Source organism: Hippocampus comes, unplaced genomic scaffold, assembly GCF_001891065.2.
Source record: "Hippocampus comes isolate QL1 unplaced genomic scaffold, H_comes_QL1_v1.1 scaffold36, whole genome shotgun sequence".
Taxonomy (NCBI): Eukaryota; Metazoa; Chordata; class Actinopteri; order Syngnathiformes; family Syngnathidae; genus Hippocampus; species Hippocampus comes.
The window spans coordinates 5,715,077-5,728,844 of NW_017805695.1; the positions used below are offsets into that span (position 1 = coordinate 5,715,077).

The 13,768-nt window shown below is 41.1% G+C and overlaps 1 protein-coding gene across 1 annotated transcript in view; it reads right to left on the reverse strand.

Moving 5' to 3' along the window:
- Nucleotides 1-13,768, reverse strand: part of cdh23 (cadherin-related 23) — a 159,726-nt gene that overhangs the window by 132,422 nt on the left and 13,536 nt on the right. The window contains exon 3 of the mRNA XM_019882022.1: nucleotides 12,306-12,380. Coding sequence (XP_019737581.1) covers nucleotides 12,306-12,380 — 75 coding nt within the window. The remainder of the gene's footprint in view (nucleotides 1-12,305; nucleotides 12,381-13,768) is intronic.

The following is a 13,768-nucleotide window of genomic DNA, read 5'->3' on the forward strand; positions in this document are numbered from 1 at the left end:
TCCAAAGATTTACTCATTTTCAGATCCATCTCAAGCTTATTCCACAGATTAACTCCTATTACTGATACACACCTTTGCTTGATGTTTGTTCTTGTTCTGGATTTTTTGTATTGATTAATACCTCTTAGATTATAACAACTATCTCTGATTTCAAAAAGCTTCTGGATTCTGCCTTGGGTTTGACACACGTGTTTCAGGCAGTCAGTGACGAAGCATAAGATTTTTATTGAACTATTTCATGTAGTCGTTTAAGTTTCCGCGATCAATACAGGACAAGATACTGGGACGCCATCAGACTGGAAAATAATCTGTTGTAAATGTGTGATAAACTGGGGTTGTGTAATGCTTATATGTGATAGGTTGGTAATCTGTATCTCTCAAGATTGAAATGGCATTAAAGGTTTTTACTTCTCAAAGCGGGGGGGGGGGTGGTTTGCTCCTCTGGCCGACACTGTGGTGTGTCGCAATGTTCAGCATCAACTCAGTTTTGAGTTTTAACACATTTCGCATTTTGTCACTACCGGTAATTGTTTACATGCTGATTGTAAATTAACATGCCATCTGTGTTTGCATGCGAGAGTCCTGGACCCGAAAAAATAGGGTAAAGTGCCCTTGCACCCACCCCCTTGGGCTTTCTCATCCAACCTCACAACAGTCAGAAGTTGTGGAATTCTGAAATTGGCTCATAACGTCATGGTCACGCCAGTGTTTTTTTTTTTTTTTTTTTAACTTTCAAATACATCCTGCTTCATCTGGGAGTGAAGCCCCAAGTGGGCTAGATTTGGCTCACGAGCTATATGTTTGACCCTGCTGGGTTTTTCAAGCTGTGCAAATTGGGGAGTGAAACTCATGAAATGTATAAGCGCATATAGTACAGTTGATTCTTCTATAAATCACTACGTCACCTCTTATCCAGTTGGAGTGATTCATGTCAGTCGTGAACATCGGAAAAGGTCTCTGCTCTCGGTTGGCTTTCTAAGCCATTCAAATGATGAAAACAGTGAGTGACGAGGCTGTGACTAACCAATCACTTTCGGAGTCAAGTTGGACAGTGAGGGACATCAGCGGACAGTCATCTCAGGCGTTGCTGAAGGGAGACAGACAAGCCACTGCAAATTCACATGCAGCTCTGACCACACTCAAATCGCACATGAAAGATTCCCCTCGTTTCTGTTTCAGTATTCCAGTTCACTCTCCTCCTCTTGTTTTTTTCATCCCTTCATCAGCCTTCGTTCTGCCTGTTGAGGGCAGACAGACGGACGCAAGCAGCTCTGATTGGACTGGACAGGTGGTTCTGAGGATCCAAGAGTGACAGCTAAACCAGTCTGCTCAGTCACTGTCAGGCGACAACCACCAAAAAGCGCAGCACTCCAACGAATGTCCATCAACATTGACACTTTGTGATGCCTGCCCAGTCCTACAAATCTTGTATTCTGCTCTCAACATTCAACTTTGCTGCTCAGCTAATAATAATGGTCTTATTTTGGTATTTGCCTTTCTTTTCACACCGCACACATTCTGAATCTCTTATATTGGCCCTCGGGTGACCTCAGTCTAGCTGACTATTACCTCAGACTGAGCTAAATCATGGTCAGGTAATGGAACATGTCACCTTCAGTGTGTGGCCACATACAAACACAATCACAATGAAACAAAAGGCTTTTTATGCCTTTTCTCTTCAGTTTACATATCTACCATTTGGTCTGTGTGTGACATAGGACTGAAATAGGGTTGAGTGCGTTTGGAATTTGTTTCCGATTCCGGTACATCGATTAGATTCCTAACTATTCAGATTCTGTTTTTAATAAATAAATAAATCTGGAAGCAAACCAGAGTTATTTTTGGAAAAATCGTATGACTTTCTCTATTCATGTAATTACCTAAACATTTTTTTTTTAAATGCTTGTTTATGTACTTGCGGGTCATCTGTCAAGTAAACAAAGCGACAAAAATGGAGCGTTCCTTTTTCATGTGCATAATGTCCACATGAGTGACATTTCTTCACATCAATTACCATTTAAAGTCCTCCATGATGCTTGCTGTCTCCAATGAACTGTTATTTCTCCAAAAAGTTATGCATTACAGAGTCAGTAGCCAACCTGACCTGGAAGTACAATTAAATAAATGCAATGCATTCCCTTCCCTTAACACCTAACCCCTCCAAAAACAAACAAACAAACAAACAAACAAACAAACAAACAAACAAACAAACAAACAAACAAACAAACAAACAAACAAACAAACAAACAAACAAACAAACAAACAAACAAACAAACAAACAAACAAACAAACAAACAAACACCTGTGTGATCGCGCAATGATTGTCAAAGATTTTTAATTTTTTGTGTTGTGCAAGGGAATGCAAAGATTGTTCTTTTTTCTTCTGTGTCACCTCAAGGGGCTTCGCATGGAAGTGGCCAACCCAAGATCATTTTATTTCTTTTTATTTATTTATCTATTGATTTATTTTAAAATATGGGTTCCCCAGACAACAGGAAGCATTTTCCAAAGCAAGTATTTCCTTGCTGACACCTTGTAAGGCTGAAGGCTCCCGTCTCCGTTCCTCTTCGCAAACACTCAGCAACTATGAGCGTATACCCGGAAGAGGCCGTTCGTCTTCAAGTTTGTGAAATCACGTGTGATCATGTCAGAGCTTTCCCCCACAGGACTGGATGCTTGACCCGTGGTGGAGGAGAATCTTTTTGTGTGTGGGGTGCTGTGTTAGGATTATCTGAGCACCCCACAAAAAATATGACCAAAATGTGAAATGCCTGATTTTTTATCTTCATGTATGGGGTCTGACAAAGGTAAGAAAATCTTTCATGATTCGAAAAATCCTTATGCTTGTACACGGCTTTACTGTTGGTTCACTAATGGCATTAGTTGTATTTACCCAATTTTCACTTCGAGTCTGGATCTACACCAATTCTAACCACCAGGCCGGACCAGGCAGGGCGTCAATCAGGCGCCACGCCTGGGGATATCAACGTGAATGGCCCAGAGTGCGTACAGGGTCTCCGCCGCAGCCTGCGCACAGACGGGACCGTACGTGGCCAGCTGGGACAGGCCTCGGCCGTGCTGCCGTGCACCTGTGTCGCAGCTCCAGTGGCCGGGAGAGGCTGCGTGTCGCACACACACATCTATCGGTTCTCCTTCATCAAAGCATCGAAATATAGCACCGACATTTTTAGATCTGAACAATTATGAAAGAACCGGAATGTTAGACCCGAGTCTGTTTTGTTTTTGTTTGTTTTTTTCCAATCTGTAAGACGCCAGACTTGTTTTATAGATTATAAATGAACTCATTATCTGCAGCGGTCATTAGCTGCAGGTCCTAATTAGCCAAAATTGATATTGTTGCCTGACAAAGGCATTGGCACTGGCAAATTGGCAATTGACCTCTTGGTCAATCTGTAAAGCAAGACAAAGACACAGCCTCTTTACTTAAAAGCAAACTTCTTTAAATTAAAAAAAAATAGAGTTATTAGAAAGCTGACAAAATCACCTTTAAAAGAACTAAATTGTATTTTGTACACGTGCACATACAGTGTGTATGTTTGTGTGAGTGATAGAAAGAAGCCGGGATGAGCAAACTTTCTTCATCAGTTACATACCTGATAATGCTGGAGTTACACTTTTTGCTTGAAGAAAAAGTTGATATGATATCAACCCATTCCATAGCTTTTAAAACTCCAGTATGATAACACGATAACCCAAATGCCACTTAAGGTGTATTTCCAAGTCTTGTGTCAGGAAAAAAAAATGATGGCACAGTTGGAAATACAGTGGGGTGATTTTTATTGACACCAAGTCCCCAAAAGAGCAGCAAAAAGGTAGGAAAATATTAACGTGGAGTGAACAACAGGGTTTTGATCAAAATCAAAATATTGTCACAGAAAGCTAAAGTTGAAATGCAAACTCAGTCAGGTCTGTTGAAACCTCTCAACTATTGAAAAGTAAATTTTATACATTCGGTGGCCACACTGCGCAGGGTGTGGCAGTGTTACGACTGCAACAACAATATACTGTGTACATGATACAGTATCTTACAAGAGTAGCAGGTAATATCGCCTTCACACCCTCATTATTTACTGACGAATAACTTTCTCAGGATCTGGGGGGGAAAAAAAATGTTGCGCTATGTAAAGATGGCCCTGTCTATACGAGGATTGGCAACACCCTTAAAGTGAGCTGCAGCATAGTGGTTAAGACCATTAGAAGTTTAAAAGGACACGTTGCACTCAGAGCAGACCCCGCCATTTGGTCAACTACGGTGACCAAAGAAATTGAGTATGCAAGCTGAGTGTCATATCCAGAGATTGCCTTTGGAAAATACACGCGAGTGATGCCAGTGACAGAGATTGGAGGTGCGGGTTACGCAGCCAATCGAATGTGTATGCGTATATAAAGTGGTGTGGACTCACTTTGCTGGAAAGGCGAGGGGAGGGGAGGTTGCGAGACAGCATAGCTACAGGAGCTGTCTGCCGTGCCTGAACCCGCAAACAATTTGTGCCAGGTTCTGAAGCAGGCCAACAGACTGAAAAACGTTCCCAGACTCACACCCTTCTAGCTAGGCCAGTTGGAGGCTCTCTGTGTCCCAAAAACACAACTCTCAATTCACACATCTTGCCCATTGCTCACTCTCGACAGACACATTCTTTTGCACACAGTCAGTCGCCCTTGACTCAAACCCCAGACCCAGACATGACTCTCCAATAGAGTTGGGCTTCGAATATTTTGAAAACCCTGACTCTGATATTGTACAAATTTGTCATATCTGAATGATTGAATCAGCACTGATAGATTTCTGTCCTAAATTCTGTTCACTGTACATACTGGAACTGCAATTTGTCATAATTTATTTTCTTCATCAATATATGATATCATCTAAAGGCAACATCAGTCTCCAGTCTCTTTAACCTCAAAATATGAATAAACTGCTTCACACCAAAAATCGATTCTCTCCCCCCTCGATGATGTCTTTTCTAATTTGCCATTGCAAAAACATGTGCAGAAGAATATTTGATGAAACCTGTTTAAAAAAACCCGTCGGACCACAGCTGCACTTGAGTCATGAAAGTGATGCTATATCATCCAAGGGACACAAAAGATGAGCCAGAGTATATCAGTCACACCAGCATGTATGAAAGTGACAAACATACCAGCTTTCCCTAAACTCACAACTATAGCTAACCTGCAGTGGAGCAAAAAGGGGTGGTTGCTGATGTGAAACATCAATTTCCAGGTTAGCTGCTCAGCGTGGCTCAGGCTGGTATCAGCTGTGACCCAGCTGGGCCCGATAAGCAGCTGCAAAAAGCTGATCGGCCATCCAGCAATGCACCTCTTTGTACTGGAGAATGTGCTAATGCCTGCACACCCATAAACACACACGCACGCATGCACAGAAAACTTGAGAGAATTAATTTAAATAAATGCATTGCTGTTTGAAATGTGTCCAAACAGTAGAAACATATAAATGACCACCATGGAAGGAGTGGGCAAATAATTTCATCTGATCTACACAATGGTGGAAGACATTAAATGCTACAGTGCACTGGGAAGTTCAACAAAGGTCTATGAACATTTCATGACCAAGTTCATTCACATCTTGCAGTGGTAACTCTACATCAGAAAAAGACACCCATTCTAATACATTTTAATGATGACCTTAGCATTTGATAATGTCGGAAAGAGCTGAGAATTGTACATCGGGTAATCATTTGCGCGTAAGGAATTTGCAACCTGTTCGAAGAAAAGAGAAGTTGCTTTTTGATGTGCACAAATGACACGATGTATTTCAGTTTTGATCAAGAGCAGCCGACCAAAAGAAATTCAATTCTCAAACAATTTATCTGAAATGCCACACTTTTTAAAATTAAAAACAAATCTGTCTTTCTCTCTTCAGCCAATCATCAATGTGTTTCTTGTGATGTGGTCACATGGTCAGAAGGGTGACACGGCCAACCGGATCGGATGCCTGTAACATGTAAGTGGAGAGTGCGCCGTGGCGATGATGCGAATCAACTCGGTGATTGGCTCATTGGCAACACTGCTCCCCCTGCTATGGCACCGCCTTCCCTCACACAAATTCAATTAACTTTTAACACCCACAAAACTATTACACACACAGCCAGCGGCTTTTCACCTTGCTTCTGCAGTCAAAGTAACAAACGGTGTTGTCGTTACACAGGAAAATGTGAAACCACAAAAGAAGCAATAGCATGTTTCCATTCGAGAGAGGGACTAGAGATCGCTACGGTGTGAGGTCTCTAAAGCAGCATCTTACACCTTTTACATTAAATATTCTACTGCACGCTCCAAACTGAATGCCAATCGGTGAAACATCACGACGCAACACTATTTTTAAAGTGTGACCTGCTGTGCTTTTTAACGACAAGCACTTTGAAAATGTATGTGGTAAATAGTAAACTTACTGTGACAACAAGTTCAAAATGTACGAGGAGAGTCACGGTTGGTCACAGGCTGCTCTTTTTTGTGTTGCCTGTAATTCAAACCTGAAGTGACACATGGGAGGCAGGTAAGCTCTCCTTAGGTATCAGATCTTTATTACAGCCATCACCGCTGCCTATGACTGAAACACACTGTATTTATTTGCATTTTTAATCCATTTCTTCACAGAACATGTGCTTAATTTAGAAAGACTAAGACATGTGGAAGGAAAACACCAATAATAATGATGGAAGAAATTATGAAAAACAAAAATCAAAATTAAATTAAGAAACTGGCCTAGTCCTGAATCATGAACAATTTGTTAGCTTTGTTGGCCTGGCACTCCTTTGTGGCAACCCCGGTGAATGGAGAGCGACCCGTGGGCCGGAGGAAACATTCGCCCGAACGCCGGCGCCGAGAAAACTTGTATTGTAAAGTGTGAAGTGAAGTGAATGCAATATGGCGAAAGCTGAGCCTTGGGATGCTTCATTATGACATTAACGAATCACGTGCTAGGAAAATCTTGCACGCACTTATGATGGATGATGTGTTTGCGGACGCTGCTGAGCTACGCGCCCCATTATTCCTGGGTAAGGAATGGATGAGCAAGGCATGGGCTCGAGATAAGAGATGATTGACTCAACCAAAACAGAGGTCCCTCATCAGTGGCAGTCAGCTGACATGATAGGGCGGCCATTGTGGGACAGCCAAATGACGGCAGAAAGCTGTATAAGGAAGTAAGAAAACCTGAATCCTTTTAAATGAGGTAGGCAAGAAAAAGTCGTAGCCATTAAGAATATCTCTCGGATATGTTGAGACTCAATCTCCTGCAGAGATCAGGTAGTTCAAACCTCTGCGGGGGGATAGCTACTTGCCTTCTGCAGCTGATAGATTGGATTTGTTAAGGTAGGAAACATGCAGACAGAGAGACAGTCACTGTGATTCTCATAGCTCATCCACCAACTCCAACGCACAAACGGTGACAGATCGAGCAGAAGCTGGCAGAAATACTTAGGTCGGACACATCTTGCGCCAATTTGACTAAACCAGAGCTGAATGTGGGAGAATAAACAGACTACTGCACTGGCCTGCACAGTCGGTCATCAATATCTAGAGGATGTCTTCTGCACCAATAGATGGACCTGGATACCCACCAGAAACCCAGAAAAGTGAATCCATTGAAAGCAGTATCTTTTGCCTTCCTCTCCTGACTCCTCCTCTTTACCTTGATTATCCTTGTATTTTATCACAGCTCACTCCGTTTCCTCTCCGGTTTTATATTCATTTCAGCTTTAGATAACCTAATCTGTGGAATCAGACAGGTGGAAAAGCCTTGAGTAAAGTCTGATTCCGAGAAAATATGCCCGCCGAGTCATTTTCCATTCACACTGATTTTGATAAGACAAAAGTCAACATCTAGAAGGACCAGAGGCCACAAGCATCTTCAAGTAACATTGCTGTGGCTATTACAAGGCATCAATACTTGCTCGTTTTCTATCCATTCTTTGAAAGAAGATCGCTTAACGGACCAAATACCATTCGGTACTTTTAACTAATGCTGGACAATATGAACAAGCTAGTGAAACCACGCTTACTTTTCTTATCAGTGTCAAAAGAAGATTCGCTGAAGTCACCAGTGTAGCCAAACAACCAAAGATAAAATTTCGAAGCAGCATTCATTGCTTCATTATTGACCGGCTCACTCGTGCATACGTACTTTTTTCTGTAGTTCTCAGGAAATTATTGAGAATTAATCACCATGAGAGAACTTCACTTTCATTAACTATGTGATCAGTGACCAGTCAAAATATGATATGAGAAATACTTAATAAGATGCAAGGACACTTGAACCAAAAGCAACCAAGCACCAACAGGATAATTCAATTATTTTGCATTCCCTCATCATGCAAGAAAGGGGTTTTACTTTCAACTCATTGAAATGGATAAAGGGAAATGGCTTAAATTCATATTAGAGACTCTTGACATGGGCTCTTGATTGTGTCAATTATTTGTCTTGGCAAGCACAATGGATTTTGTGAGGAGTTCACCTCACTGCATATGACTTCAGTTATTCAAATTCAGCAGTGTTAATCTTTTATGGTAAAATATCCAAACTAAATAAGGTATTTTCACGAATCAATAAATGAATCCTGATACTTGAACAGACATGTGGCTGTATATATTGTGAATATGGGATATATCCAATTCCTTCTCATTAGGTGTCTGAAGTATACACTGGAGTAGATTGTGAGGCATATAGGTTGCCTGTTGACTCCAAATTAGTATTTAGGTGTACCATTTCTTCAAGAAAACCATTTGTCAGCGTCATGTACGGCTTTTGGGAAAACAAGAAAATAAGTCAGCATTCAACTACAGCAACTAACACCGATAGCTTGTTGATTTGTTACGAGTGCAGAAATGCTGCACAATCAATATATATTGAAGGAGAAAGCTGAGGAAGACCACGGGTTCTTTGGAGAGGGTTGACAAGCCATAGTTAAAAAGTGGTGCATGTTCAGTAGCTCACAGCAGGGAAGAGACACTTTATAAAAATGTTCCTTCCTTGGGGCCACTTGCGCCTCCTTAATCATTGTTGAATTAGGAATAGCACAAGGTAATTAAAGTTGCAGGCATTTACAGTAACAATGGGAGCGTCTGGAGGAGCACAGCATGCAGTATTCAGTATGCTGTATGGATTATAACATGTTTTGGGACGACAATGTTTGCTGGGATCATTCATCTTGAAACAGATGTTGCAAAATCATAATTTGGGTAATGTGTTTGTCTTGGTGGTATTAAGATTGATACGCCTAAATTCTATCTCTTCTCTGCTCTTTCCTCTGTGGCTTCTTTAAATTTTGATTCGCTAAATCAAAACATTCAAATTGAATCTCATTAATCTTCATTAGAAATTGAACTAGAATAGATACTGACCTACCACTCCACAAATATCTTATTTTAAACAAATATTGTCTTCTCCCTGAGAGTTGCTGTCATTACTGCGCTCAAAAGAAAGCTGCAGGATCGGCTCAAAGTGCATGAAGAGACGAGAGCAGTTACCGTATTTTCGCCACTATAAGGCGTTCCGGAGTATAAGGCGCACCTTCAATGAATGGCCTATTTTAAAAGTGTTTTTCATATATCGGACGCGCCTTATTATAAGGCACGTAGAATAGAAACTACAATAGTGGCTGCAGTTGCGTTATGCATCAACTAAATGGAGCTACGCTCAAGAGAATACTATACAACACAGCTTTATTTGTATACAGCTTTCACAACCGCTGCAGCTGGAGCAAAGCGCTTGACAGAGCATTTAAAATACTACGTCCAAGAAATGAGAACATTGATCCATATATAAGGCGCATCGGATTATAAGGCGCACTGTCAGCTTTTGAGAAAATTGAATGTTTTTAGGTACGACTTAAAGTGCACAAAATACAGTAATCACAAGTGCATTTACATCTGCACTTTAGTAGTAGTTTACAGGTGGATATGCTCCATCAAACACGACACTAAAGGAGTGCAGCAGCGAGTCACACCATTTAAGGTGGCATCAATGCATACAAATCTATACTATCACATTCACAGTCACAGTTTTTGTTTTTATTGCATAGTTTCTAGTTTTAATCTCCATTTTGTCTCACATTATTTTCATCAGTTAAATGCAAAACTGAGGTGAAGCTTCGTTCATGATTCTTTGATCAGCAATCAGTGAGCTTGATTGTAAAATGAATGTAATTTATCGGCGTCTGTAGGTATCATCATGGTCGATGAAGTTATAATTTGTTGTGTTGTGTCTGTTTTAGTCAGGTTATATTCTCTTTTCCCTCATTTTATCAAAAGGATATTCCTTGAATCCAAATAAAATGATCTTGCGATCACCCTCTTTTCACGAGGTGGTCTTCGCACTTCACATAAGCATACTGGTGAACAGGGTTGCCAGGTTTGGGGGTGTGCATGACACAACACTGTTCTGTCCGAAACAAAATTCACAATTGCTTACAAATTCAGATTTTCAAATGGAAAGAGGTTCCCATGATAAGTCAAAGTCAAAGTCTCATTAATTCCAAGTGTCCCCACACCTCTGCTTATCTGTTCCACACACAATTGAAATCAGATTAGGTGAGTATATTAGGATGGGAATTTTAACTGTGTTGTAAACGATGCACCTTAGCAACTACGAAATACAAGACAGACCCTATGCTTTTTCCTCAACAATTAGAATGAGCTCAACAAACTCCACAGTAACTGGAGTGGCTGCGGAAATCTGATCACGGTTCTCTAGTCACGCCGTTTCTATTCCAAGCAGTCACACATGTAACGGTGTTTAAAGTTATGCAAAATAATGGTCAGATCGGTACAATGTGACCATTAATTTTACCACCTCCACTGTAACTTGGCATTTTGTATTCTGGTCCAACCTTTCCACTCAAATGAAAATAACAATATTTTCACGGTACTCTCTCTTCAAATCAAGGGTGAGAACAATGTCGGCACCGAAACAGTTCTCAGGTTACTGCATTATGGAGTTGCCTGATGGTGACTTATGGCGGGTTTTGACTGTGAGGAAGAGTACGGGTTGGATGGATTTCCTGCTCACAGAACATACGAGCAGTTGCTTGTGTGCTTGTGCGTGGCCTCGTGTGTGTATGTATCGGAGGGCCTCCTGGACGAGGACATCTGCCGAGCTAATAAACAATAATCTTGACAAACAGTCACTGTCCAATCTCTCGGCCCACCCTCATCATCACACCGCTGAAGAATCTATCACAGGCTAGGCCAGGGACATGACTGACAGAGCTTTGGACCACTGGAATGTACTGTGCTGGAGCAAAGCCCAGCTGCTAGAGGACACAATGATTCATGGTCAGAGGGCAGCCCAGACGGAGCAGTGCGGGGAAATAAGCGGCACCCAACAACACAGGCCAACCCTTTATTGATACACAAGCTGGAAAAATGATGGAACTCTGCCAAAACCTGACATTGCTTTCGGGTTATGATGATGATGATGTACTGTCGCCTCACTCTCTAACTATGCCCTTCCCTGGCGACAACGGTGAACAGACAACTAAGATGATGATGATAAACATGACGAGAGCAAAGGTGTCAAGAGTGCTTGCAATAATAATGAAGACGTGGCTTTTATTTCATACTCCCATGAGTAAAGAACAAGTCCTTCAAGTTGTTAGCAGGCAGAATCTAAACAGCTCACAGGCTTGAGGTGTGAGAGAATAGGCCTTGATAAGCAAGCCTAATATTTCACGGGGTGTTGAAAAGTCATGTCACAAAAAAAAAAAAAAACTGCCCTTTGGATCAATCTAATATAAAAGATTTCCTGGCCTTTGACACATCAGCAGATTATGAGAAGCCCGGCATCATCAAATTGCTCTGTCAATCTCCACAACCAGCAGGAATGACATCAAATAAATGTGAGGAGGAATAGAAGTGTTTCACGGAGGACTCTCAGAGGTGTTTGATAATTTACCCAACCAGCTGTGACACAATCAATTCGGTATAAGAATATTAATATACTGTATGGAGATCAGCACCAATATCCACTTCATTGGCTGAAAAATCTGACTATACCCCATGAGTGCAGTGCTGGCAGTAGAAGTTGAAATCTATTTCTGCTCTCGGTTCACATAAAAACCTACACAAAAAAACACCCAGATCGAAGACAGCCATTGCGATCACTTGTCACTTCTTATTTTGACGCCCCTTTGCTTGTTTTCTTTCTCAGTTTGTGTTTCCAAAACTCAGAAGAGAGATGACAAAGAATGTTTTCACTGTACTTTTTTCAAACAATGTACAGTGGTACGTGATATGGAGCACCGTGACAGACCATACAGACTCACCAACAGGCATATCTTCGTAGATGAGAAGGTACGTTGAGAAGAAGTAGTTCAGGAAACGTGGCGGTTGGTTAGATCCTGCGAGACAGAGGACAGCAAAGAATAGTCATTCCCATTATAGCCAGTAACATTTGAAGAACTTTTCTTTTTTTACATTTTATCTCACCTGTTAATTAGTCATGTGAAGTGTTTGCGAATGTTATCAGCAAAATAATAACCACACACTGATAATAAGCGGTGAGAGGCATTCTGTGTGTCAACATAATGTCCGTTATGTTTCTTCTTTGCAAAACACGTAATCAATCAAAGTAATGTTTTTATTTTTTATTTTTATAATTCTGTCCGTGTGTCTTTCACCTCTAAAGATCGATTTCAATATGTAAAGTAACAAGTCTGAACACAACTTCATTTCAAACAACTGCAGCTGTAAAAATGCTGCACATAAGATCAAACGTTAACAACACAATAAATGTCATAAATGAAAAGACATACATACTGTACATGGTTCATTAATAACAAAGAAGAAGGAACATGATTGAACACTGCGAGGCACCGGAATACTGAAATTGTCCTCTCACAATCACAATGTGTCACTCATGTTGGCTTCAAATTGGAGTTTGAATATAAAAAAATCGCTTTCTCAGTTTTCTAACAGCCAGTAGTCTGTCCGTTGGTGAGTACCACACATACAGAAGAATGTTCGAAAGCCCCAGTTCCGTCAAGTCTTCGCACTTGCTGCATCGTTTTACTGAATTTCAGCATTGAAAATAAAATCTGTTTTTAATTGAAAACACACCTCTATATACACACGCTGTCTGTGATTGTGTGTAAAGAATTTCATATACCTACATCGTACATTGAAGTGGAAAATTGAACCATCAGTAACTTCAGTGGCACACATTGCAGGTTATGTTGAGAGTTGAAGTTCAGAGTCAGCAATGCTATCTGTAAATACTGGACAACACCCCAAATTGTCAAAAAATTATGTATAAGAGGAGGACAGGTATTTATGAACAAAATCATGGACTGCAGTCGGGTGATCTGACCAGCTAATTTCCCGTGACCTTAAATATCTAATCGGTAACAGTTATTTTGAAGTGTAAACTAACTGTGGGCAACACGCCAGATGCTGCTTCATCTAAACCAGGCATGTCCAGCTCCGGGCTTGTGGGGCCACTGTCCTGCCTGTTTTCCAGCTCTACCGGCTGCAACACACTTGCTTCAGATGGTCAGCTCATCAGCCAGCTCTGAAGCAGCATTAGAACGTTCCTCATGTTTTCAATCAGGTGTGTTGCTCATGGAAGAGCTGGAAAACAGACAGTACAGTGACCCTACAGGCCCGGAGCTGGACATGCCAAACACGTGTTCACAGGTAGCAGCCTGCAGTGGTAAATTTCTGCTGCTTTAGGATTCCCAAGTGTCCCTCTTTTCCCCTGAAATAAAAACATATTTGACAAAGGTAATCT